The following is a 20,236-nucleotide window of genomic DNA, read 5'->3' on the forward strand; positions in this document are numbered from 1 at the left end:
TGCTTGAGGCTGTTGGCAGTTAGCTTAACTTGTGTTCCCTTGCTGTGGCACAGGAAGTACTTGCGTGATGCAGACCGGCAGGTGCTGGCCCAGCAAGCCTTTGTGCTGACCGTGAAGGTGCTGGAGGACTCGCTCGGAGACCTGACGAGGGTAAGGCAGCCTCCCCCGGGGCCAGGATGGGCTGGGGGCTGAACTGTTGGAGAACAGTGTGTAGGGGAAAGGGACCTGGTGGACAGGAAGTCAGTCCATGAGCCAGCAGTGTGCCCTTGTGGCCACAAAGGCCAAGAGCATCCTAGAGTGGATTAGGAGGGCTGTGGTTAGGAGGTGGAGAGAGGTTCTCCTGCCCCTCTACTCTGCCCTCATGATCACAGGCTCGCAGGATATTATGGGTTGGAAGGGACCTCCCAAGATCATCGAGTCCAGCACTCCTGCCAGAGCAGGACCACAGAATCCAGTGGCAGGGGGGTTGGACTGGTTGACCTCTGGAGATCCCTTCCAACCACTAACATTCTGTGATCTGAAACTGCCAAAAGAATCAGGTCCAGTGTTGATTTCAGTCCTCGGGAAGAAGACTCTGTGGTACTAACACCCTGGATTTCATTTAGTGTAGGCTGAAGTAGTGAGGGGAGAAAAATCCCACCGCAGCTCTGGCTCAGCCTGTGCTGTCAAATTCTCTGTGGTGTTTCCATGGGTTAAAATACTAAATTGTAAGGCTCCTGGCTTATTAATTGATACTTGGGAGCTAACAAGAGTGAACACAGAATAAGTGTTGTCTTTAGCAGGGGTACCCATAGTCACTGCTCCTGGCAGTCATAGCTGTGCTCAGATGCTTTCTGATTTCCACCGTAACAGAGAGGAATGACTACTTCTATTCAGGTTTCAGAAGATCAGAGTTCCAAGTCTCCTAACGTTGCTTCAGGAAGGATGACCACAGACGTCTCTAACAAAGCCAGTGCTGAAGAGGGGAAGGATGTCCTGCCCAAAAAGACAGCTTTAGCAGATGGAGTTGTGCATGGGACTGAGAACGGAGTCAAGGAGGTGACCCAGGGACAAATTCCCAATGCTATGGACTTATTGGAACAAGAGGACAAGAATGACAAGGAAATTAAAGAGCTCCCTGGGCCTGGCTCAGTTGAGCCTATGGATCTGGATGGACATTTCAGTGACCCTGAAAAAATTGATTCTTGCTGCAAACGCAGCGAGCCAGACCGGGTCCAGCCTGGCAGGAACTCAAAGGAGAGAGCGCCAGAGAGCAGGGCTCCAGAGCTCTCTTTGGAAGAGCTCAGTATCAGCTCCAGACATCAGCAGGCAGCTAAAGGAACAGTTCAGGCAGCACCTACAGAAGAACCTGTCCAGAGGTCAAGCAGGAAGAGGAAGTTACTTGAGGATGTGGAATCTGGGAAGACACTTCTGCTGGACGCTTACCGTGTGTGGCAGCAAGGCCAGAAGGTTATGGCCTATGACCTGGGGAAAATTGAGAAGATCATGTCTGAGACATACATGCTGATTAAACAGGTAAAGCCCTTCAGATTCACTGCCATTTCCCTAGGGCCTCTGCAGGGAGTGTAGAGTATGAGAATAAACAACCTCATTGATTCTCTCTCTATGATACATTGGCCCTATCTCTTTTCCAAAGCTGGGGGGGGGGATGAGTATCTCCCAAAGAACCTCTCTCTTGACAAGACCACTACTGCATGGAAGGAGGGTGGGGAGGTAGGGCCCTCCATGTGCAGCAACTCCATTTCTGAAATCAGTTACTAGCTCTAACACCAATGGTGTGCTCAGTGTTTGAATTGAGAGTTGGGCAGCTTTGAATGTTTACTCCTGAGTCACCCAGGGTCACTGCAGTGCTGCTTCTCCCCCTTACTCCCATGCACTACCTCCCCATTTCACCTGAATTTAATTAGCTTTTAGAGATGAGCTAAGTAATTACAACGTCATCAGCTGTGATTATGTGTTCAGGTGGATGAAGAAGCAGCCCTTGAACAGGCAGTCAAGTTCTGCCAGGTGCATATGGGAGCAGCAGCACAAAAGCAGGTAAGCTCTGTTACATCCCTGGCTCCTCCTAACAAGTCTTCATTCCTTGGGCTGTGCCATCAGGTCTGTCAGTGTCTGTAGTCAATCCCTGCTTCCCTTGTGTGCTTAGCACCAGAGATGGATTGGGGCACCTGAGTGTAGGGAGCTCATCCCTTCTGTTAGTGTCTTTGCTATGTCTGCCAGGCCTGAAGGACAGTGTGTGTGCTCAAAAGCTTTTTTGGGGGAAGCCCCAAACAATCTGCAAGTTGAAATCTTTCTGGCATGCTGCACTTCATGGCCACATCATTCCTCAGCATTTCACAGATGGTGATTGCTTCCCTCTGCTCCCTGAGGGCTGTCGACCTCATCCTCTCTTCCCCTGCCAACAGAGATACCAAAGATCTTCTCTTGACCTGCATGGCTGTGAATCTGATTTTTAGCTCAAATTCCTCAGTTTGATTTTTAGCTTACAGCCACTGGCTTTATCCAGCAAATAATTACAGAGCTCTGGAGGGATGGTTATTGACCAGTCCTTAGTGTGACATCTGATCCAAGAGGAGGACTGGATGGATTACCTGGCTTGTGGTCGTTCATTTTCCCAGCAAACCATCAGCTGAAGTCCCCAAAGGATTTTCTCATCTCTCACTTCCCATGATTTTTGCCACCAGCACACCCAGCAGCTGCTCAGCAGGTTTTGACTAGAAGAGAAAATACAATTTGGTGCAAAATCTCTGTTCCTACCAGCAGGCTGCAGAGGGACTGTTCCCAGAGGCCTGCAGTGACAGGGCGAGGGGCAGTGGTTTGAAATGAGAGCAGATTGAGATTGGATGTAAAGAACAAGTTCTGCACCATGAGGCTGCTGGAACACTGCAAGAGGTTGCCCAGGGAGGTAGCTGAGGCCCCACCCCTGGAGATCTTCAAGGTAAGGCTGGACAAGGCTCAGAGCAACCTGATGGAGTGGAGGATGTCCCTGTTGACTGCAGGGGGTTGGACTGGATGAGCTTCGGAGGTCCCTTCCAACCCAAACCATTCCATGATTCTGCCTTTGCTTTGCAAGCAGCATGAGAACAGAGCACAGATAGATCAGCACTTTGGAGTGAGAGCTGCTCCTCCCTTTGGTGTGGTCCATGCTGCTGCCTGCTGGCCCAGGCATCTGTGTGGTCATTTAACACAGGGGATGTGAGACCAGTGGTGGCTAAAAGCCTTCCCTCCTCTCCTTGTCATTTTCCATTTAAGCTCTTACATGTGAGCAGGGTTTCTGATAGGGGTGCATAAGATGGACTGCAGTGGCTCTCCAGTAGTGGTCACTGTTACTGGGAGCTAAAGTCCCAGCAGAGTTGAATTCACTTTGTGGTCAAGCAGCACTCTGAAGGGTGCTCTTTCTTTTAGAATACAATAGAATTAGCCAGGTTGGAAAAGACCTCTGAGATCATCGAGTCCAACCTATCACCCAACACCATCTAGTCAACTAAACCATGGCAACAAGTGCCTCATCCAGTCTCTTCCTAAACATCTCCAGGGATGGTGACTCCACCACCTCCCTGGGCAGCACATTCCAATGGCCAATCTCTCCTTCTGGGAAGAACTTCTTCCTAACATTCAGCCTAAACCTCCCCTGGCACAGCTTGAGACTGTGTCCTCTTGTTCTGGTGCTGGTTGCCTGGGAGAAGAGCCCAACCCCCACCTGGCTACAACCTCCCTTCAGGTAGTTGTAGGCATCAATAAGGTCTCCCCTGAGTCTCCTCCAGGCTAAGCAACCCCAGCTCCCTCAGCCTCTCCTCACAGGGCTGTGCTCCAGACCCCTCCCCAGCTTTGTTGCCCTTCTCTGGACACCTTCCAGCAACTCAACATCTTTCCTAACCTGAGGGGCCCAGAAGTGGACACAGGACTCAAGGTGTGGCCTAACCAGTGCTAAGTACAGGGGGAGAACCACCTCCCTGCTCCTGCTGGCCACAAGATGCCATTGGCCTTCTTGGCCACCTGGGCACACAGCTGGCTCATGTTCAGTCTGCTGTCACCCAGCTTTTTCTCAGTCTGAGAATCATAGAAAGGCTTAGGCTGGAAGAGGCATTAGAGATCATCTAATCCAACCTCTCTGCCATGGGCAGGAACACCTCTCAGCTAGCCTAGGTTACTCAAGGCCCTATGCACCCTGTCCTTGAACATCTCCAGGGAGGTATGATGATGATCCAAAAGATGTGCAGAGAGCCTGAAAACAGTCAGCTCCTGGTCTGAGTTCGGAGGTGTATTTTTAGTCTTGTCAACTGTGATTTTCATATGAAATTAATGGTCCCTGGAAATGGAATACCAAGGAGACCTCGCTGAGGGAGAATGAAAGATGAAGAGGCAGACTGCTCTGACCTTGCCACAGCATTACCCTTCAGTGTACCTGAGGACCACGGAGGGTATGTGCTGGCAGACAGCACTTGTGAGGCTCCTAGATAATTAGAGACTTTCTGGTAAGCCTTTTCCACTGGCTGCCTAAAATTGCTCAGATTCAGTTCTTCATTTTTTCTGCCTGATGGTGAGGTCTGTGATACTGCTGAGGATGTGTCAGCAAGGGAAAGTTATTGCAGCACCAGCCAGGAGGAAGCTTCACAGGGCACAGAATATTCTATCAGTGCATGGAGAGGTGCTTCAAGAACACATCTGTCTTCTTTTGTTCTTGACTTGCCAGCTTGCAAAGGTATTTTTTGTTACTGTGGCTGTTCCATTAAATGCCCTTGTACCAGAATTACAGCTTTCACCAGTGCTGGCACTGCCCTCAGTGCTGGCACTGCCCTCAGTGGTGGCCTGAAGAGGCCAGGGGGAGCTCTGTGGTTGTGTGTTAGGGTGCCCTGTCCCATCACCAGTCTGAAAGCTGAACTGAGATAAGACAAGGAGCTGAAAACATTGCACACAGGGCTGGATTTAACACCTCTGAAAACATAAGGGTGTTCAAGGCAAAGCTCCAGAGTGCCATGAAGTCTCTAGTCCTGTGTGGTGACCCTGGAGGGCTTGGGGAGTGTTGTAGCAGCTGCAGTGTGTTGGCTTCTCAGTGTAACACAGCATCTAAATGCCATGAGCAGGAACTGTTTTACCATTGCTGAGTTATTTAAGACTCACTGCTGCCCCAGCTAGAAAAATCCCTGCTCTGGGACCAGCTCCATCCCTGAAGAGAGAGAGAAAAGAAAAACTTAGCCATCCTTTCCTGCTCCAGCTGCCAACCCTCAAGCTCTGCCTGGTCAAATCCTCCACTTCACCCTCTCCTTGCCTCTTCCAAAGGAACCCATCCATGCCCCCCTTCTGCTGCTGGACACTGCCCAACTTCCATTGCTCTCTCCTTGTTTCCCTCTCCAAACCTGCAGTCAAAACTTCCCAGCAGCTTTCAGTGTCAGATATAATTACCAAGATGTTTCATGAAGAAGCTGCCACCAGAATCAAAACAAAGTGAATTTGATGACAAACACAAAGGCACAATCAGGTTGTGCAAAGCAGCCGTGGCTCTGGGCTCCTGGTGAGCTGCCAGGCTCATCCCTGAGCTGCTCCTGGAATACAAAAGCAGTTTGTGGAGGAGAGGCTCTGGTTTAGTGCTGCTGTTACTGCCCTGCTTCACTTCGGGCTCGGTGGGGGCGGCCCGCAGGGGGGGCTCGGTGGGGGCAGCCTGCAGGGGGGCTTGGTGGGGGCGACCCCCAGGGGGGGCTCGGTGGGGGCAGCCTGCAGGGGGCTCGGTGGGGGCAGCCTGCAGGGGGCTCTGTGGGGGTGGTCTGTGCAGGGGGGGCTCGGTGGGGGCAGCCTGCTGAGGACTCGGTGGGGGTGGTCTGCGCAGGGGGGGCTCGGTGGGGGCAGCCCGCAGGGGGCTCGGTCGGGCGGCCTGCGCAGGGGAGGCTCGGTGGGGGTGGTCTGCGCAGGGGAGGCTCGGTGGGGGCAGCCTGCAGGGGGGGCTCGGTGGGGGTGGTCTGCGCAGGGGGGGCTCGGTGGGGGCAGCCTGCAGGGGGGGCTCGGTGGGGGCAGCCTGCAGGGGGGCTCGGTGGGGGCAGCCTGCAGGGGGGGCTCGGTGGGGGCAGCCCGCGGGGGGGGCTCGGTGGGGGCAGCCCGCAGGGGGCTCGGTGGGGACGGCCCGCAGGGGGGCTCGGTGGGGGCGGCCTGCAGGGGGGGCTCGGTGGGGGCAGCCTGCAGGGGGCTCGGTGGGGACGGCCCGCAGGGGGGCTCGGTGGGGGCGGCCTGCAGGGGGGGCTCGGTGGGGGCAGCCTGCAGGGGGCTCGGTGGGGGCGGCCTGCACAGGGGGGGCTCGGTGGGGCGGCACGCAGGGGGGCTCTGTGGGGGCAGCCTGCAGGGGGCTCTGTGGGGGTGGTCTGTGCAGGGGGTCTCGGTGGGGGCAGCCTGCTGAGGACTCGGTGGGGGTGGTCTGCGCAGGGGGGGCTCGGTGGGGTTGGCCCACAGGGGGGGCTCGGTGGGGGTGGCCTGCAGTGTTTAGAGCAGTTTCTTCTTGAATTCTCACTTCAGGACCATCCACTGCCCCAAAACTACCCACCAAGCTGTTCTCTTCAGGCAGCAGCTGAAATCCTCCTCTGAAGGCCCTTTGCTGGGGATGGGAGGAGATAAATACAATATTAAATAATTAGAAAATATTCCCCTCCAGTTCCACCCTGTGTCTTTCCCCCTCTCCTCCCTTTTCATTCCACCCACATGCTGCTAATTTTCATCCTTTCTTCCTGCACGTCAAGACGTCAGAGGCTGCTTACAGCAAAAGTTGTTTTTCCTGTGTTGTCTGTGTGCTTTATTAATGCAGGAGAGAAGGCAAGGACAGGGGGGAAGGAGGAGGTGGGGACAAAAGGACGAGCTGGTTCATGGTCTCACTCCTACCAAAGGGTGACCATTCTGTTCACTGTTGCATTTGCCAGTTGCCATGGCATCCCCCTCTCACTCTATCCTGGAGGTGTATTCTTGATATAATTAACAGCTCTCCTCCTTCTGTCTCCTGCAGAAGGCAATCATTAAGTGAAGATGAAGGAAGGAAAAGTCACTTTCTATCTGTTACTTTGTCTGTCAATGTTTTTCATCCTGTGGCTTCATCTCTCTTGGTCCACTACCAGTGTTCTGGTGTAGGGAAGCATTGCTGGCACATGGCTGCCGGTGTAGAGCAGGACGTTAAAGCCCCTGCATGCATTTGTGCAAGAGGAGGATGCTGTTGGGCTGGAGTGCAGTTCAGTCGTGTCTTCATCACTTTCTGTCATCTGGTGGTCTGGAGGAGAAGGCTTTGGGGGTGGCAGTTGGTGACAAACTCCCCAGGAGCCATCAGTGGTCCCTGGCAGCCCTGCACGCAGCTGTGTGCCAAGCTGCATCCAGAGCAGGGAGAGCAGCAGCACAGGGAGAGGATTCTGCCCCTCTGCTCTGCTGAGACCCCCACCCGCAGCACTGCCTCCCGTTCTGGGACCCCCAGCACCAGAAGGACCTGGAGGTGCTGGAGGGGATCCACAGGGGGGGCCACCAAGATGATCAGAGGACTGGAGAACCTCTGTTGTGGGGACAGGCTGGGAGTGTTGGGGCTCTGGCAAGACCTTAGAGCAGCCTTCCAGTACCTGAAGGGGCTCCAGGAGTGCTGGGGAAGGACTTTAGACAAGGGCTGGGAGTGACAGGATGAGAGACAAAGGATTGAAGCTTGAGGAGGGCACATTGAGACTGGAGAGTAGGAAGAAGTTCTTGATAGTGAGGGTGAGGAGACACTGGAACAGGTTGCCCAGGGAGGCTGTGGCTGCCCCCTTTCTGGAGGTGTTCAGGGCCAGGCTGGATGAGGGCCTGAGCAACCTGGGGTGGTGGGACATGTCCCTGCCCATGGCATGGGGTTGGAACTGGATGAGCCTTTAAGGTCCCTTCCAACCCAACCCATTCTGTGAAGTACAGGAAACAAAGCTGCAGTCTTAGGAAACAGAAGATTCTGCAGAAGTTGGCTCATGGATATTGCTGCTGGTTCTAAGGTGTCCTGGGCAAAACTCCCAACTGAGATTTCTCTCAGAGCTGGCTCCAGAGAGACTGAGGGGTGGGCAGGAAGGAGGCACAGTTCAGTGAAATCCCAACATGGACCAGGGGTTGGAGTGGTTTGACAGCTCCCAGGGTTTGTTAGGTGGGCTCTGACTCCCATCCCCCAGGGATGCTGAGCTGCAGACACTGGAATCATCTACAGCCAACAAGGAAATGTCATATAAGAGTTGCAGTGCCAGCAGCCATTGTTAGGAAACTTCAGTCCCTCTGCTGTGGAACATTTGAACCTTGCTTTTCCCCATGGCCCCAAAGCACTGAGCTGTGTCAGAGGGAGGATCAGTGAGGATCCTGTGGCATTACTTGGGTTTGCCAAATGGATTTTTGAAGGCAACAAGTACAGGGCAAACATCAGCTCTTGGTGAGGTGGTCTGTGAGGTGAAATTGTTGTTTGGTTTTATCTTACTGCTCTGTTTCTTTTCTCTCCTGCTGCTGTCGTCTCTACTGAAATGCCTCTTCAGGAGACTGGGGGGAAATACCTTTTTCCCATTAACACCTCTGGAAAAAATTCCTGCCCTTTTGCTGCTACTTTTCTAGGTGGAAGCCAGTCCCAGTGCTGCCTTTCCTGGATTTTCCTTCCTTCATCACGGAGTGTTAGGGGTTGGAAGGGACCTCCAGAGCTCATCCAGTCCAACCCTCCTGCAGCATCACCTAGGGCAGGTCACACAGGAGCACATCCAGGCAGGTTTTGAATGTCTCCAGAGCAGGAGACTCCACAACCTCTCTGGCCAGCCTGCTCCAGGCCTCCAGCACCCTCACACTAAGAAGGTTTTCCCTTCTGTCCCTGCAGCACCTCCTCTGCTCCAGCTTGCCCCCAGTGCCCCTTGTGCTGTCCTTGGACACCCCTGAGCAGAGCCTGACTCCAGCCCTGAACGTCTTTATCCCCAACAATGAGGGCAGCCCTCAGGCTCCTCTGCTCCCAGCTCCAAGCCCCAGCTCCCTCAGCCTGGCCTCACAGGGAGATGTTCCACTACCTGCAGCAGCTCTGTGCCTCTGGGCTGGACTCTCTCAAGCAGTTCCATGAAAAGCTTTGGTCGTTAACCTCCATGAGGCTGAGTAAACTTCAGGAGTCTGCTGAAAGAGTTTGTGTTTTAACAAACAAGGGGACTGAATTTGTCACCTAAGGCAGGAGTAGTCTCAGTTCACACAAACACACATGCTCACTGCTCACATTGCAGCTTTGCACAGGCTTCATAACAAAGGACATTCTTGTTCAGTGTTTTAAAGAGCAGCACAGGAGCTAGCAGATATTTATGGCAGTTCTGGACTATTTTTCTCCCTCCCTCTGACATGTCATTTAGGTGTTAATGAGCCTTAAATGTTTCCTCCATCCACTTTGATAGCACAGTTGTCATAGAGGCACAGAAATCATTAAGCTTGGAAAAGACCTTTCAGAACATTGAGTCCAATCATAACCCTACCGCCATGACCACTAAGCTGTGTCCTGAAGTGCCACATCTACAGCTTCTGGAACACCTCCAGGGATGGTGACTCCACCACCTCCCTGAGCAGCCTCTGCCAACCTCTCACCACTCTCCCTGAAGAAGTTTTTCCTCCTCTCCAGCCTAACCTTCCCCTGGCACAGCTTCAGCTCGTTTCCTGTCATCCTGTTGCTGGTTGCTTGGGAGGAAAGACCAACACCAGCCTCACTGCAACCTTTCAGGGAGCTGTAGAGAGCAGTGAGGCCTCCCCTCAGCCTCCTCCAGAGTGAACACCCACAGCTCCGTTAGCTGCTCCTCATATAATGTCCTCCAAACCCCTTCCCATCCTCATTGCTCTTCTCTGGACACCTTCCACTCACGTCAATGTCTTTCCCATCCTGTGGTGCCCAGAACTGATCCCAGTGCTCAAGCTGTGGCCTCACCAGTGCCCAGTATCACAGTATCACTTAGGTTGGAAAGGACCTCGAGGATCATTGAGTCCAACCTATCAACACAGACCCCATGACTAGACCATGGCACCAAGTGCCACGTCCAATCTCCTCTTGAACACCTCCAGGGATGGTGACTCCACCACCTCCCTGGGCAGCACATTCCAATGGCGAACGACTCGCTCGGTGAAGAACTTCCTCCTCACCTCGAGTCTAAACCTCCCCTGGTGCAGCTTGAGACTGTGTCCTCTTGTTCTGGTGCTGGTTGCCTGGGAGAAGAGGCCAACCGTACAGGGGCACAAAGACAAAAGTACTGCATGGTCTTCAGTACCTCACCTGGCTTTCCAGAAGGAAATCCATTCTTGAGTAGATAAAGCTGCAATTGAAATGAAGGAGAGGAAGGAGGCAGATGACAGAGCTGTCATCCAGTTAAGTTGTGTGCAGTTGGGCTGCAAGGAGCATCCTCAGCAGTGGAAGAGAACAGCCTTTTCTTCCTGCTGACTAAAGCCATTGGGTAGCAGAGCTGCTGTATTGCTGGGGAGTGGGTCTAGGAAAGGTGCTCAGCACAATGAGGTTAATGGGAGGGGAGGAAGGAGAATTTCTCCAGGTTTGATTTAGTGCCACAACAAAGCCAAAACTAAACCGAAGTAAAATCTCATTATGAGAAACCACATGTGAAGGGATTGTCACTGCTGCTCAGCTTCCTGCTCTGTGGTTGTGGGCAAGAAGCTTTATTGTGCTTGACTGCTGCTGGTGCAGGAGAAGCAGATGGATAGAAAGTGCTGTTGGTAACTCCAAGACATCCTGTAAGGAGTTTTTTTTTTTGAGGTTATTTCTCTCTTTTTTTTCCCCTCTCTCTCCATAACACAGTTGCAAAGTCTTATGTGGGTTGTAAACTGCACAATGGCCAAGGGTGGCCTTCTTGAGGGCTTTTGCCTCTTACAGGGAGGTTGTAGCCAGGAGGGGGTTGGTCTCTTCTCCCAGGCAACCAGCACCTGAACAAGAGGACACAGTCTCAAGCTGTGCCAAGGGAAGTTTAGGCTGGAGGTGAGGAGAAAGTTCTTCACAGAGAGAGTTGTTAGCCATTAGAAGAATGTGCTGCCCAGGGAGGTGGTGGAGTCACTGTCCCTGGAGGTGTTCAAGAGGGGTTTAGATGTGGCACTTGGTGCCATGGTTTAGTAGTCATGAGGTGTTGGGTGACAGGTTGGACTTGATGATCTTTGAGGTCTTTTCCAACCTTACTGATTCTGTGATTCTTCCTCCTTCTTTCTCTTCCATCCCCACCCTCTGTCTTGAGAAAAGTTATTGAAAGGGTTTCTTTCATCTCCTTTCAAGGTCTCTGTGGGATTGAGAAGAACCTGCCTTAGGGTGGCTCTTAGGAAGAAGTTCTTCAGTGTGAGGGTGGTGAGACTGGCACAGGCTGCCCAGGGAGGCTGTGGCTGCCTCCTCCCTGGGGGTGCTCAAGACCAGGCTGGATGAGGCCTTGAGCCACTGAGTCCAGTTGAGAGATGTTCCTGCCCATGGTGGGGAGGTTGGAGTGGATGAGCTGTGAGGTCCCTTCCAACCTGAGCCAGTCTAGGACTCTGCTGACAATAATTGGTTTTAATGACTTGCAAATTGTCTGAAAGCACTGCAGAGCTGTCTGCTCAGGTCAGGGGGTTGTCAGCATGGTTTTAAATGAAAGAAATGTGGTTTTTTTCCTCTTTCTAGGAGCCTCTGATTCCTGCTTAATAATCAGAGCTGAGGGAAGTATGGAGGGTTGTGAGGGGTTTGTTAAATTCAGCATTGTAAAGGCGAATGGGACTGAGTGTCAGAGCTGCTTGGGTGAGCAGACCTTCAGCAACAGCAGATTCCTTGTGAAGGAGAAAGGCTTTCTGATAGCAGTGATTGATTTGGTTCTCACTGCAGAGGGGGTGTTTCCTGGCTGCAAAATGCTGGGCTGTGTGCACTTGTCCTGAAGCAGGGAGCAAAGGCAGAGTTCCTGGCAGCTCCTTTCTCACTGTCTCTGCCTGCCCTGTTCTGTGCAGTCCACGGGAGAAACGCCCACAACCCCGAAGCACACGAAGGACACCAGGGAGAGCTTCTTCCAAGTGCTGCCAGCTGCACTGCATCCTGCCCCAGTGAGCACAGAGACTGTCACTCCTGACAACCTCCTCAGACTCAACGACCTGCATTCCAAATCCAAGCCAGCCTCTTCCTCTTCATCCTCCTCCTCCTCAGCATCTTCAGCACCTGCATCCCAGGAGTCACACAGAGACGCTGAGCATCTCCCGAGTCAGAATGCAGAGGCTGCACCCAGCGTCAGTGATCTTGCCCGGGGTAAGTCTCAGGAGGTGGAAGGGTTTCAGCCTCCCTGGTGGGCTTGCCAAGGCCATGTGGTGAGCTGGGGCCTGGGTTCTGGTTCTGGCCCATTGCCTGGTCACTGGGCCCGGTGCAGAAGCCTGCAAGCCGAGATTTTTTTTGTCTGAGTCCTGAGCTGGGCATATCTGCTGACTTTATGTTTTAATTAGTAGGATAGGCTAAAAGGGTGACCACTAGCCTGTGAAATCATGGAATGACAGCCTGAGAACCCAGGGGCATTGAGAACCCCAGGGGGTTGGGTGATCTTTGTGGTCCCTTCCAACCCAAACCATCCTACACATCTGTGAATTCTCTTCCTGGGGCCTGAGGGTCTGGAGAGCAGGTTTTGTGAGGAGCAGCTGAGAGTGTTCAATCTGGAGAAGAGGAGGCTGAGGGGAGACCTCATTGCTTCCTGCAACTCCCTGAGAGGAGGTTGGAGCCAGCTGGGGGTTGGTCTCTTCTCCCAAGGAACAAGCAGCAGGACAAGAGGAGATGGCCTCAGGTTGCCCCAGTGGAGGTTTAGGCTGGAGATAGACGAAACTTCTTCCCTGAAAGGCTTGTCAGTATCTGACCCAGGCTGCCCAGGGAAGGGGTGGAGTCCTCATCCTGGAGGAATCTGAAAGACCTGTAGAGATGATGCTGAGGGCCATGGTTTAGCACCAGACTGGGTAGTTTTGGGTTCATGGTTGGACTCAGTGTTCTTTATGGTCCCTTCTGGACCAATCCATTCTGTGCTTCTGTGAAACAGGGAATTTTGGTCTCTAAGCAGCATAAACCCAAACTGTTTGTTTCATTTTCCTCAGAGTTGAGCATCTAATTCTTTAAAATACTTTAAAACTGTTAGAAGTGATTGGAGTTGAAGTCAAGTGGTGGGCAGCCTACATCTGACTGGCAAGTGCCTGATTAGCATAATGAGATGCATAGCTGTCACTGGTCTCTGTGTGTGTGTGGAGACACAGAATGCTGCTACAGCTCACAGAGTCAGGGCATCATCACTACTGCTTTGCACATTGGAGAAAAGAGGCATCTGGCAGAACTGGAATGTTGGGAATAGATTATTTATAGCCCCAGTATGGTTATGTGCAAAGTTGGAGCACAGAAAAAGGGCTGAAGCAACTGAACAAATGTGGTTTGTTCTCTAGCACAAGCACATGGCTTGCTGAGGGCTGCCTTATGGACCTGGTCCTGCACAGCTTGTCTGGATTGAGGGAGCAATGAAAGGAGAAGGCTGCCTTTGCCTTCACTGCTCTCCCAACAGCCTGGCTTGGGAGCACCAGTCAAAATCACTGTGCAATGCAGCACTGATCCACCTAGGGACCCAATTCCAGACTTGCCTTGGGTGCCCAGAAGAGGTGGTTGTGCTCATTTGTGTGTGTGAAGGTGGCAGAGTACCTGCCATAGCCTGGGCTTGCTTGCACCCTTAGCAGGAACGGTGTCTGAGGAAGAGTCTGCTGCCTTTTGTGCTCACTCCATCTGTTCTCAAGTTTGAGCCCTAACACTGCTCACAAAATGCCACAGGCAAAGTCCTGGGAGCCCAGATAGCTATGAATGAACCATAGACACTTAATAGGTATTGTGGTGAGGAACAGCTGAGGAGGTGGCTTAAGAAGTGTGCCAGTGTGTGAGGGTCAACAGGTCACAGGGCAGGGTCCTGCAACTGGCTCAGGCCAAGCTCAGGCACAAATCCAGGCTGGGTGCAGAGTGGGTTGAGAGCAGCCCTGAAGAAAGAGCCTTGGGGGTGTTGGTTGCTGAGCAGCAACTCAGGAGCCAGCAGTGCCCTCATGCAGCCCAGCAGGTAGCTGTGTGCTGGGCTGCAGCCAGAGGAGAGTGGGCAGCAGGGCAAGAGAGGGGATTCTGCCCTTTGGCTCTGCTCTGACCTCACCTCCAATCCTGCCTCCAGCTCCCCAGCATGAGAAGGACACAGAGCTACTGGGGTGAGTCTAGAGGAGGTCACAAAGATGATCTGGAGCTGGCTGAGCAGCTCTGCTGTGAGGACAGGCTGAGGGAGCTGGAAGTGTTCAGCCTGGAGAAGACTCCAGGGGAAACTCACAGCTGCCTTCCAGGACCTGAAGGGATCCTGCAGGAAGGCTGCAGAAAGACTTTTCCTGAGGGGGTCTGGAGACAGGACAAGGGAGAATGGTTTGAAGCTGAAGCAGAGCAGGGCTAGACTGGAGCTAAGGAAGAAGTTCTTCAGTGGTGACACTCTGGACGAGGCTGCCCAGGGAGGCTGTGGCTGCCTCCTCCCTGGGGGGTGTTCAAGGCCAGATTGGATGAGGCCTTGAGCAGCTGAGTCTAGCTGAGAGGTGTCCCTACCCATGGCAGGGCATTGCAGTGGATGATCTCTGAGGTCCCTTCCAACCTGAGCAATTCTGGGATTCTAAGATTGATGAGACTTAATGGTGCATCATATTAATTAACAATGAGCAGCTCAGTCCAGTCTGGATGTTCTGTTAAGCTGACATTGTGACGTTCTGGTATCTGTCTGTCTCTCCTTGGTGGTATTCCTCTTATTGCCATCTGCAGCCAGCCTTGGCTGCACATAAATCCTTGGAATTCAGTAGCAGCATAGAGCAGGTTAGGGAGAAAGCAGTTTTCCCACTTGGCTAATCTCAGAGCACAGGACAAAACTGCAGTTTGCCACCCAGCATCATCAGCTGTGTTGGAATCATCTCCTCATCCCTTCCCACAAATCCAGGGAGAGACTTAAGAAAGGAAAAGTGAGTGATAAGGAATCAGTGGTTTGGTCAGATGTGTAAACCACATTTGTTGGGGTACCTGGGAAGCTGAAGAGAGTTGCATGGTGTCATAAGTTCCCTTGGCCGGCTTGTTCAGCAGGGAGTCATTCAGATTTGTGCCTAGACCACAGGGGAGATAAACCCCCTGAACCCTGTGTGCAGCTGTTGTACTCTTCTTCAAGAGGGCAGAAGATCTACTGTTTTGTTCAGCAGAAATATTTGACTTGACAGGGTGCTTGGTGCCATGGGTTAGTTGATTAGGTGGTGTTGGATGATAGGTTGGACGTGATGATCTTGAAGGTCTCTTCCAACCTGGTCTGGTCTGGTCTGGTCTATTCTATTCTATTCTATATGCAGATAGAAACTCACACATTCTGCATTCTCCTCTTTCCCTGGCCCAATCCAGAGCATCTCTGCTGTGCTTTCCTCTCTGCAGCCTCCCAGGCTACCCTGCAATGAGTGCAGTGTTTGTCCTTGCTTCCTAGGCTTTGTTAGGGTTGTAAAGTTACAGCTTGTTCTCTTTCATGCTTTGTGTACATGGTGGAGGGAGATGGGAGGGTTAGCTGCCAGAATGCCACCCCTGAGGCTGCCTGAGGACCAAGCAAGCTCTCTCTGCAGAGCTCTCATCTCAGTGCTGACTGCATGTCTTGTAGCTGGCTCCCTGGCTCTCAGGCCTGCCTGGCAGCTCCTTTCTCTGGCTGAGAGAGACACCAATTACTGCTGCTTCTTTTCCTTTTAATTCTCCTACCTCTGCTTCCACCTCCTCTAAAAAGGCTTATTTGTGATTCTGTTACACCCCCTTTGTAGCTGCCTTCTCTTAGCTCTGCTGCTGAGATCTCCTCCCGTTTTGAGAGTTAACTGTTTCCATCTCCTCTCGCCACCTCCTGTGCAGAAAATCCTTTGAGGTGAAAGCTGCCTTTGGTTTTGTGTACCTCTGTTAGATCATCAAGAACAAACAGGACAGGAGCAGCAGCCCAGATGATGGTTCACTGCCAGGGGTTTGCTGCAGTCTGGGCAGGTTTTTAGTCCAAGAAGCTTTCCAGTAGTTCCCTGTCCCTCATGAACTGGGGACCCAATATTCCCCGTACAGCCTCACCAGGGTGGAGCGGAGGAGAACCTCTCTCAGCCTATCCCTTCATCCAGGTTGTTGATGGATACATTGGTCTGGGGCCAGTCCTGATCCCTGGAGAACACCTCTGGCCTCCACCCAGACCCTGCTCCATTATTCACTACCTTCTGAGCTCTGTCATTCAGCCAGCTCTCAACCCACTTCCCTGTCCACCAGCCCAGCAGTCGGCTCAGGACCCTGGCAGTAAACAGAGCAGGCTGCCATGCTCTTACCAGTGCCAGCTTCTGTTCACCAGCTGCTGGAATTGCATTTCAGGGGGCACCAGATTTCTGCCTGCAAAACTACCCTGGCAGTTTTCAGCACAGGCCTTTGTGTGTCAGCTTGGAATTTGGCATTTCAGTCAAGCTCTTTCTACAGCTAAGTATCTGAGGGCTGGGGGACAAGAGGGAGGGGCCAGGCTCTGCTTACCTGCACCCTGGGATAGGACAAGGGGCAATGAATGGAAACTCCAGCACAGGAGGTTCCACCTCAACAGGAGGAGGAACTTCTTCACTGTGAGGGTCACAGAGCACTGGAGCAGGCTGCCCAGAGAGGTTGTGGAGTCTCCTTCTCTGGAGCCTTTCCAGCCCTGTGTGGATGTGTTCCTGTGTGACCTGTGCTGGATTCTATGGTCCTGCTCTGGCAGGGGGGTTGGACTTGATCTCTGGAGGTCCCTCCCAGCCCCTAACACCCTGTGAGCCTGTGGTCCTGTGACTTGGTAGTGGGGATTGAGAAATAACCTTCATGGCAGGACGTTTGGAATGAACTTGGAGATTACTGCATCCTGTAAAGGAGCTATAGGCCAAGGGTCTCACTGCCTGCTGGGGTGGGAATGTGGCTGGAGGGCTGCTGTCTCCATTATTTCTGCAGGGTATCATCCTTCTCCAAGCTGTGCTCAGCTGAACCTCTGTGTTCCACTGCAGCCTTTCCATTGACTTCCTAGCTCAGTGTCTGAGGAAACTCTGAGTTCCCTCAGAGTCAAGCTTTCCATGGCCTGTGCAACTGCTCTGTGTTGGGGGGGGGGAAGCTGTATTTATTCCCAGCACACTGGAGGGTGAGGCAGATGGAATCCAGCAAATTAATTGTTTTCACATTAGCACTGCTCTCTGGAAATATACTGAGATATTTACTCCACTGGGTCAGGGAACAGAGGATCAAAGCAATTTCTATCACCACAAAACCCAGAAGAACTGCTTTTGTATGGGGAATGAGTGACAGCTCCCTGAACAACTGCTGGTGCTGTGGATGGCCACTCACATAAAAAGCAAACTATTTGGTACTGGGACTAGCAGAATAAATGTTTCCTAGTGCCTGTAGGCGCTCTGTAGGCACACAGAGTCCAAGCCTTACTCTTTGGAAGTGATTGGAAGGCAGGGGAATGCAGATCTGCGTTTTGTCTTGACACAGGGCTGCTGGGGAAGGTGTTTGGCAGAGGGATGAGGGCAGGGCTCTGCTGTAAGCACTGGAAGCTGTTTGTTCATTTCTCCATGCATTTTCTTTTGGAATCATGTTCATCTTCTGTCCTGGGGTTCTAAGCTCAGCTCCTCTGGTTTTCCTGTAATGAAATGATGCTTTGTTCATGCCCTGTAAGTTGCTTGTGTCCTGGAGATCTGTGTCCAGCACTGGGGCCCTCAACCCAAGAGAGACCTGGACCTGCTGGAGAGGGTCCAGAGGAGGCCACAAAGATGAGCAGGGAGAACCTCTGCTGTGGGAACAGGCTGGGAGAGTTGGAGCTGTTCAGCCTGGAGAAGAGAAGGCTCCAAGGAGACTTTAGAGCCACATTGCAATATCTGCAGAGGATCTACAGGCAGGCTGGGGAGGGACTGTTCAAAAGGGGCTGTGGGGATAGGCCTAGGGGCAGTGGTTTGGAGCTGGAGCAGGGCAGAACTAGGTTGGACATCAGGAGGAAGTTCTGCACAGTGAGGGTGGGGTGAGACTGGCACAGGCTGCCCAGGGAGGTGATTGAGGCCCCATCCCTGGAGACATCCAAGCTCAGCCTTGCTGTGTCCCTGTGCAGCCTGCTCTAGCTGGAGGTGTCCCTGCTGCCTGCAGGGGCTTGCACAAGATGGTCTTGGAGGCTCCCTTCCAACTCAGTGCAATCTGTGACTCTGTGCTAGAATTCTTTAAACTGCTTCTGTCAGGAACAGGACAACCTTCTTTTTCCAGGTGCTGGTCACATTTTCTGGGCTTGCATTTCAGCTTACCCTGCAGTGAGGTTAGTGCAGGGCTGAAGGATGACTTGGAATTCCACAGCAGATGTTTCATAACACTGTAACGTTAATGTCTCTTACCCTTGACAGCAGGGCAAAATCAGATGACTCAGTGTCCAGTGCAGCCTTTGTTGGTTCCAGTTCCACTGCTTTTAAACTTTCCCCACACCTGCAGCTTGCCAAGGAAGCGTTTCTGCCGCTGTCGTGTTTCGTTTCACGCACAGCAGAGCAGCAGAGTGAGCTGTCTCAGTGCAGAAAGGGGTGCAGGAGCTGTGTTATCTCTGTGTGCAAGGTGTGTGGCTGTGTGTCTCTGCTGTGTTCCCTGTCTAAAGGGAGTCTGAGACAGAGAACATTACCCGTGATGAAGTCATGAACCCTGGCGCCCGCTATAGGCATCTGCAAACAGTGGTTACCCTGGCAACAAGTGGAGAGAGGTTGGAGAGGAAAGCTGGAGTAGGTTGTTGCATTGAATTGTTTTCAGCTTGTTTCTTCCTCACTAAAGCAGGGAGATGTTGAAAGGTATGATGTCCCTCTTTCTCTGTACTCTTTGTGTGTGTGTGTGTGTTCAGGCAGTGGTTGGGGAAGGGAAGGCTAAAGCACAACTTGTGGTTGAGCTCGGCTGGAGAGGGACTTTGCAGTGTAAATAAGGAGGTGCATTGCAAATCCCGGGTGGGGGGGTTCTGTCTGCTTCATTTTTCTGTGCTGTGTTGGCTTGTAAGTGGATGAGAGTGCTGGATGGATCTCCAGAGCACAGTGCCTGTCCCATCTTCAGCCTGGAGATGAGTAACTGTTGCATATTGCCTCTTCAGAAACTGATTTGATTTTAAACTGGGTTTGTAGAGCTGATGTTTGAAAACCTGCCAGGGCAGCACAAGTGCTGGGTGCTGCCCAAAGCTTCCTGAACTGAGCTTCAGTTGGGCTGCTCAGCACCTTCAGGATGTGCTGTAGGTATATTTTGGTGCAGAATACTGTGGCTCAAAAGTTAGTGGAGTCTTTGGCTCCCTGGGGAAAGTTTTTATTAGGAAAACTAGGACATTGCATTCAGGGCTTTACCAGCATCTTCCACAAGGCAAATCTCAAGATACTATCTTCAGAAATCTGCTTTAGATAAATAAGAGAAGAGATTCAGTTCTGTGTTTCTTAATTATCCTCCTCTCTTTTTTTTTTTGCCCCTTTTTGTCTGTACAAACAGCATCAATTCTGCTAGGTGCTCCTGAAACTGCAGTTTGTTGCCAGTTGCAAGAGCCTGACTTCTCTGGCTTTTCATTCACTGTATTTTTAACTGAGGAATAATGCTGCTCAAGTGAGTATTAGGGAAACAAAGAGTAAAGAGAGAAGAATTGCAGCCTTGAAAGACTAAAGTGTATGAGGCAGCCAGGGGGTAGGACTGAGTCTGTGTGTGTGTAACACCCCTGACAGGTTTGACTGCCAGACACTGCCGCTGGATTTCTCCTGCACCGAAAGACGCAGCCCTGAGAGAGTAGCAACAGCTGTGGGCTCCAGAAGTGCAGTGGTAGAGACACACTCAGTGTGTCAGGCTCCTGTCTTTTCATTTCCCATTCACTTCTAGGTGAAAACAACAACCAAAAAAACCAAAAAGGGCATTTTATCCTAATTAATTTTCATTAGGTCTTAAGAACTTCACCAAAGCCCAGCAGGACAAGGAAGATGGAGATGAGTGTGAGCATGCTGACTGCTTGTGAAAAAACAGAGCTAAGTGATCCTTAAGGTCCTTGCCAACCTAAACCACTCTCAGTCTGTGAACCTGGATCTTCTGGCCTGCAGACCCAGCTTCCATGGGCTGGGAGTCCCTGGCAGAGGGGCAGCAGCTTTCCCTCACAGCTGGAGCTTGATTTTCTTCTTCCCTTTAAAACTCTGCTGCAGTGATGATTAAAGGTGCTGATGGGGTCATGTTCCCTGCTGTGGAAGAGGAACCACA

At 52.1% G+C, this 20,236-nt stretch overlaps 1 protein-coding gene across 4 annotated transcripts in view; it reads left to right on the forward strand.

Annotated features, from left to right (window-relative positions):
• The window catches only part of CABIN1 (calcineurin binding protein 1), a 136,863-nt gene that overhangs the window by 103,542 nt on the left and 13,085 nt on the right, over nucleotides 1–20,236 (forward strand). For 3 of the 4 annotated variants that reach the window (XM_068157146.1, XM_068157149.1, XM_068157148.1), the window contains exons 31-34: nucleotides 54–150; nucleotides 877–1,515; nucleotides 1,963–2,037; nucleotides 11,932–12,223. In XM_068157146.1, the coding sequence (XP_068013247.1) occupies nucleotides 54–150; nucleotides 877–1,515; nucleotides 1,963–2,037; nucleotides 11,932–12,223 (1,103 nt within the window). Of the gene's footprint in view, nucleotides 1–53; nucleotides 151–876; nucleotides 1,516–1,962; nucleotides 2,038–2,760; nucleotides 2,902–11,931; nucleotides 12,224–20,236 lie in introns of those variants that run through there. The other variant, XM_068157150.1, reaches the window with a different exon arrangement.

Source organism: Melanerpes formicivorus, unplaced genomic scaffold (genome assembly GCF_026170545.1).
Source record: "Melanerpes formicivorus ecotype bairdi unplaced genomic scaffold, bMelFor1.0.p_v2 SCAF_36, whole genome shotgun sequence".
Taxonomy (NCBI): domain Eukaryota; kingdom Metazoa; phylum Chordata; class Aves; order Piciformes; family Picidae; genus Melanerpes; species Melanerpes formicivorus.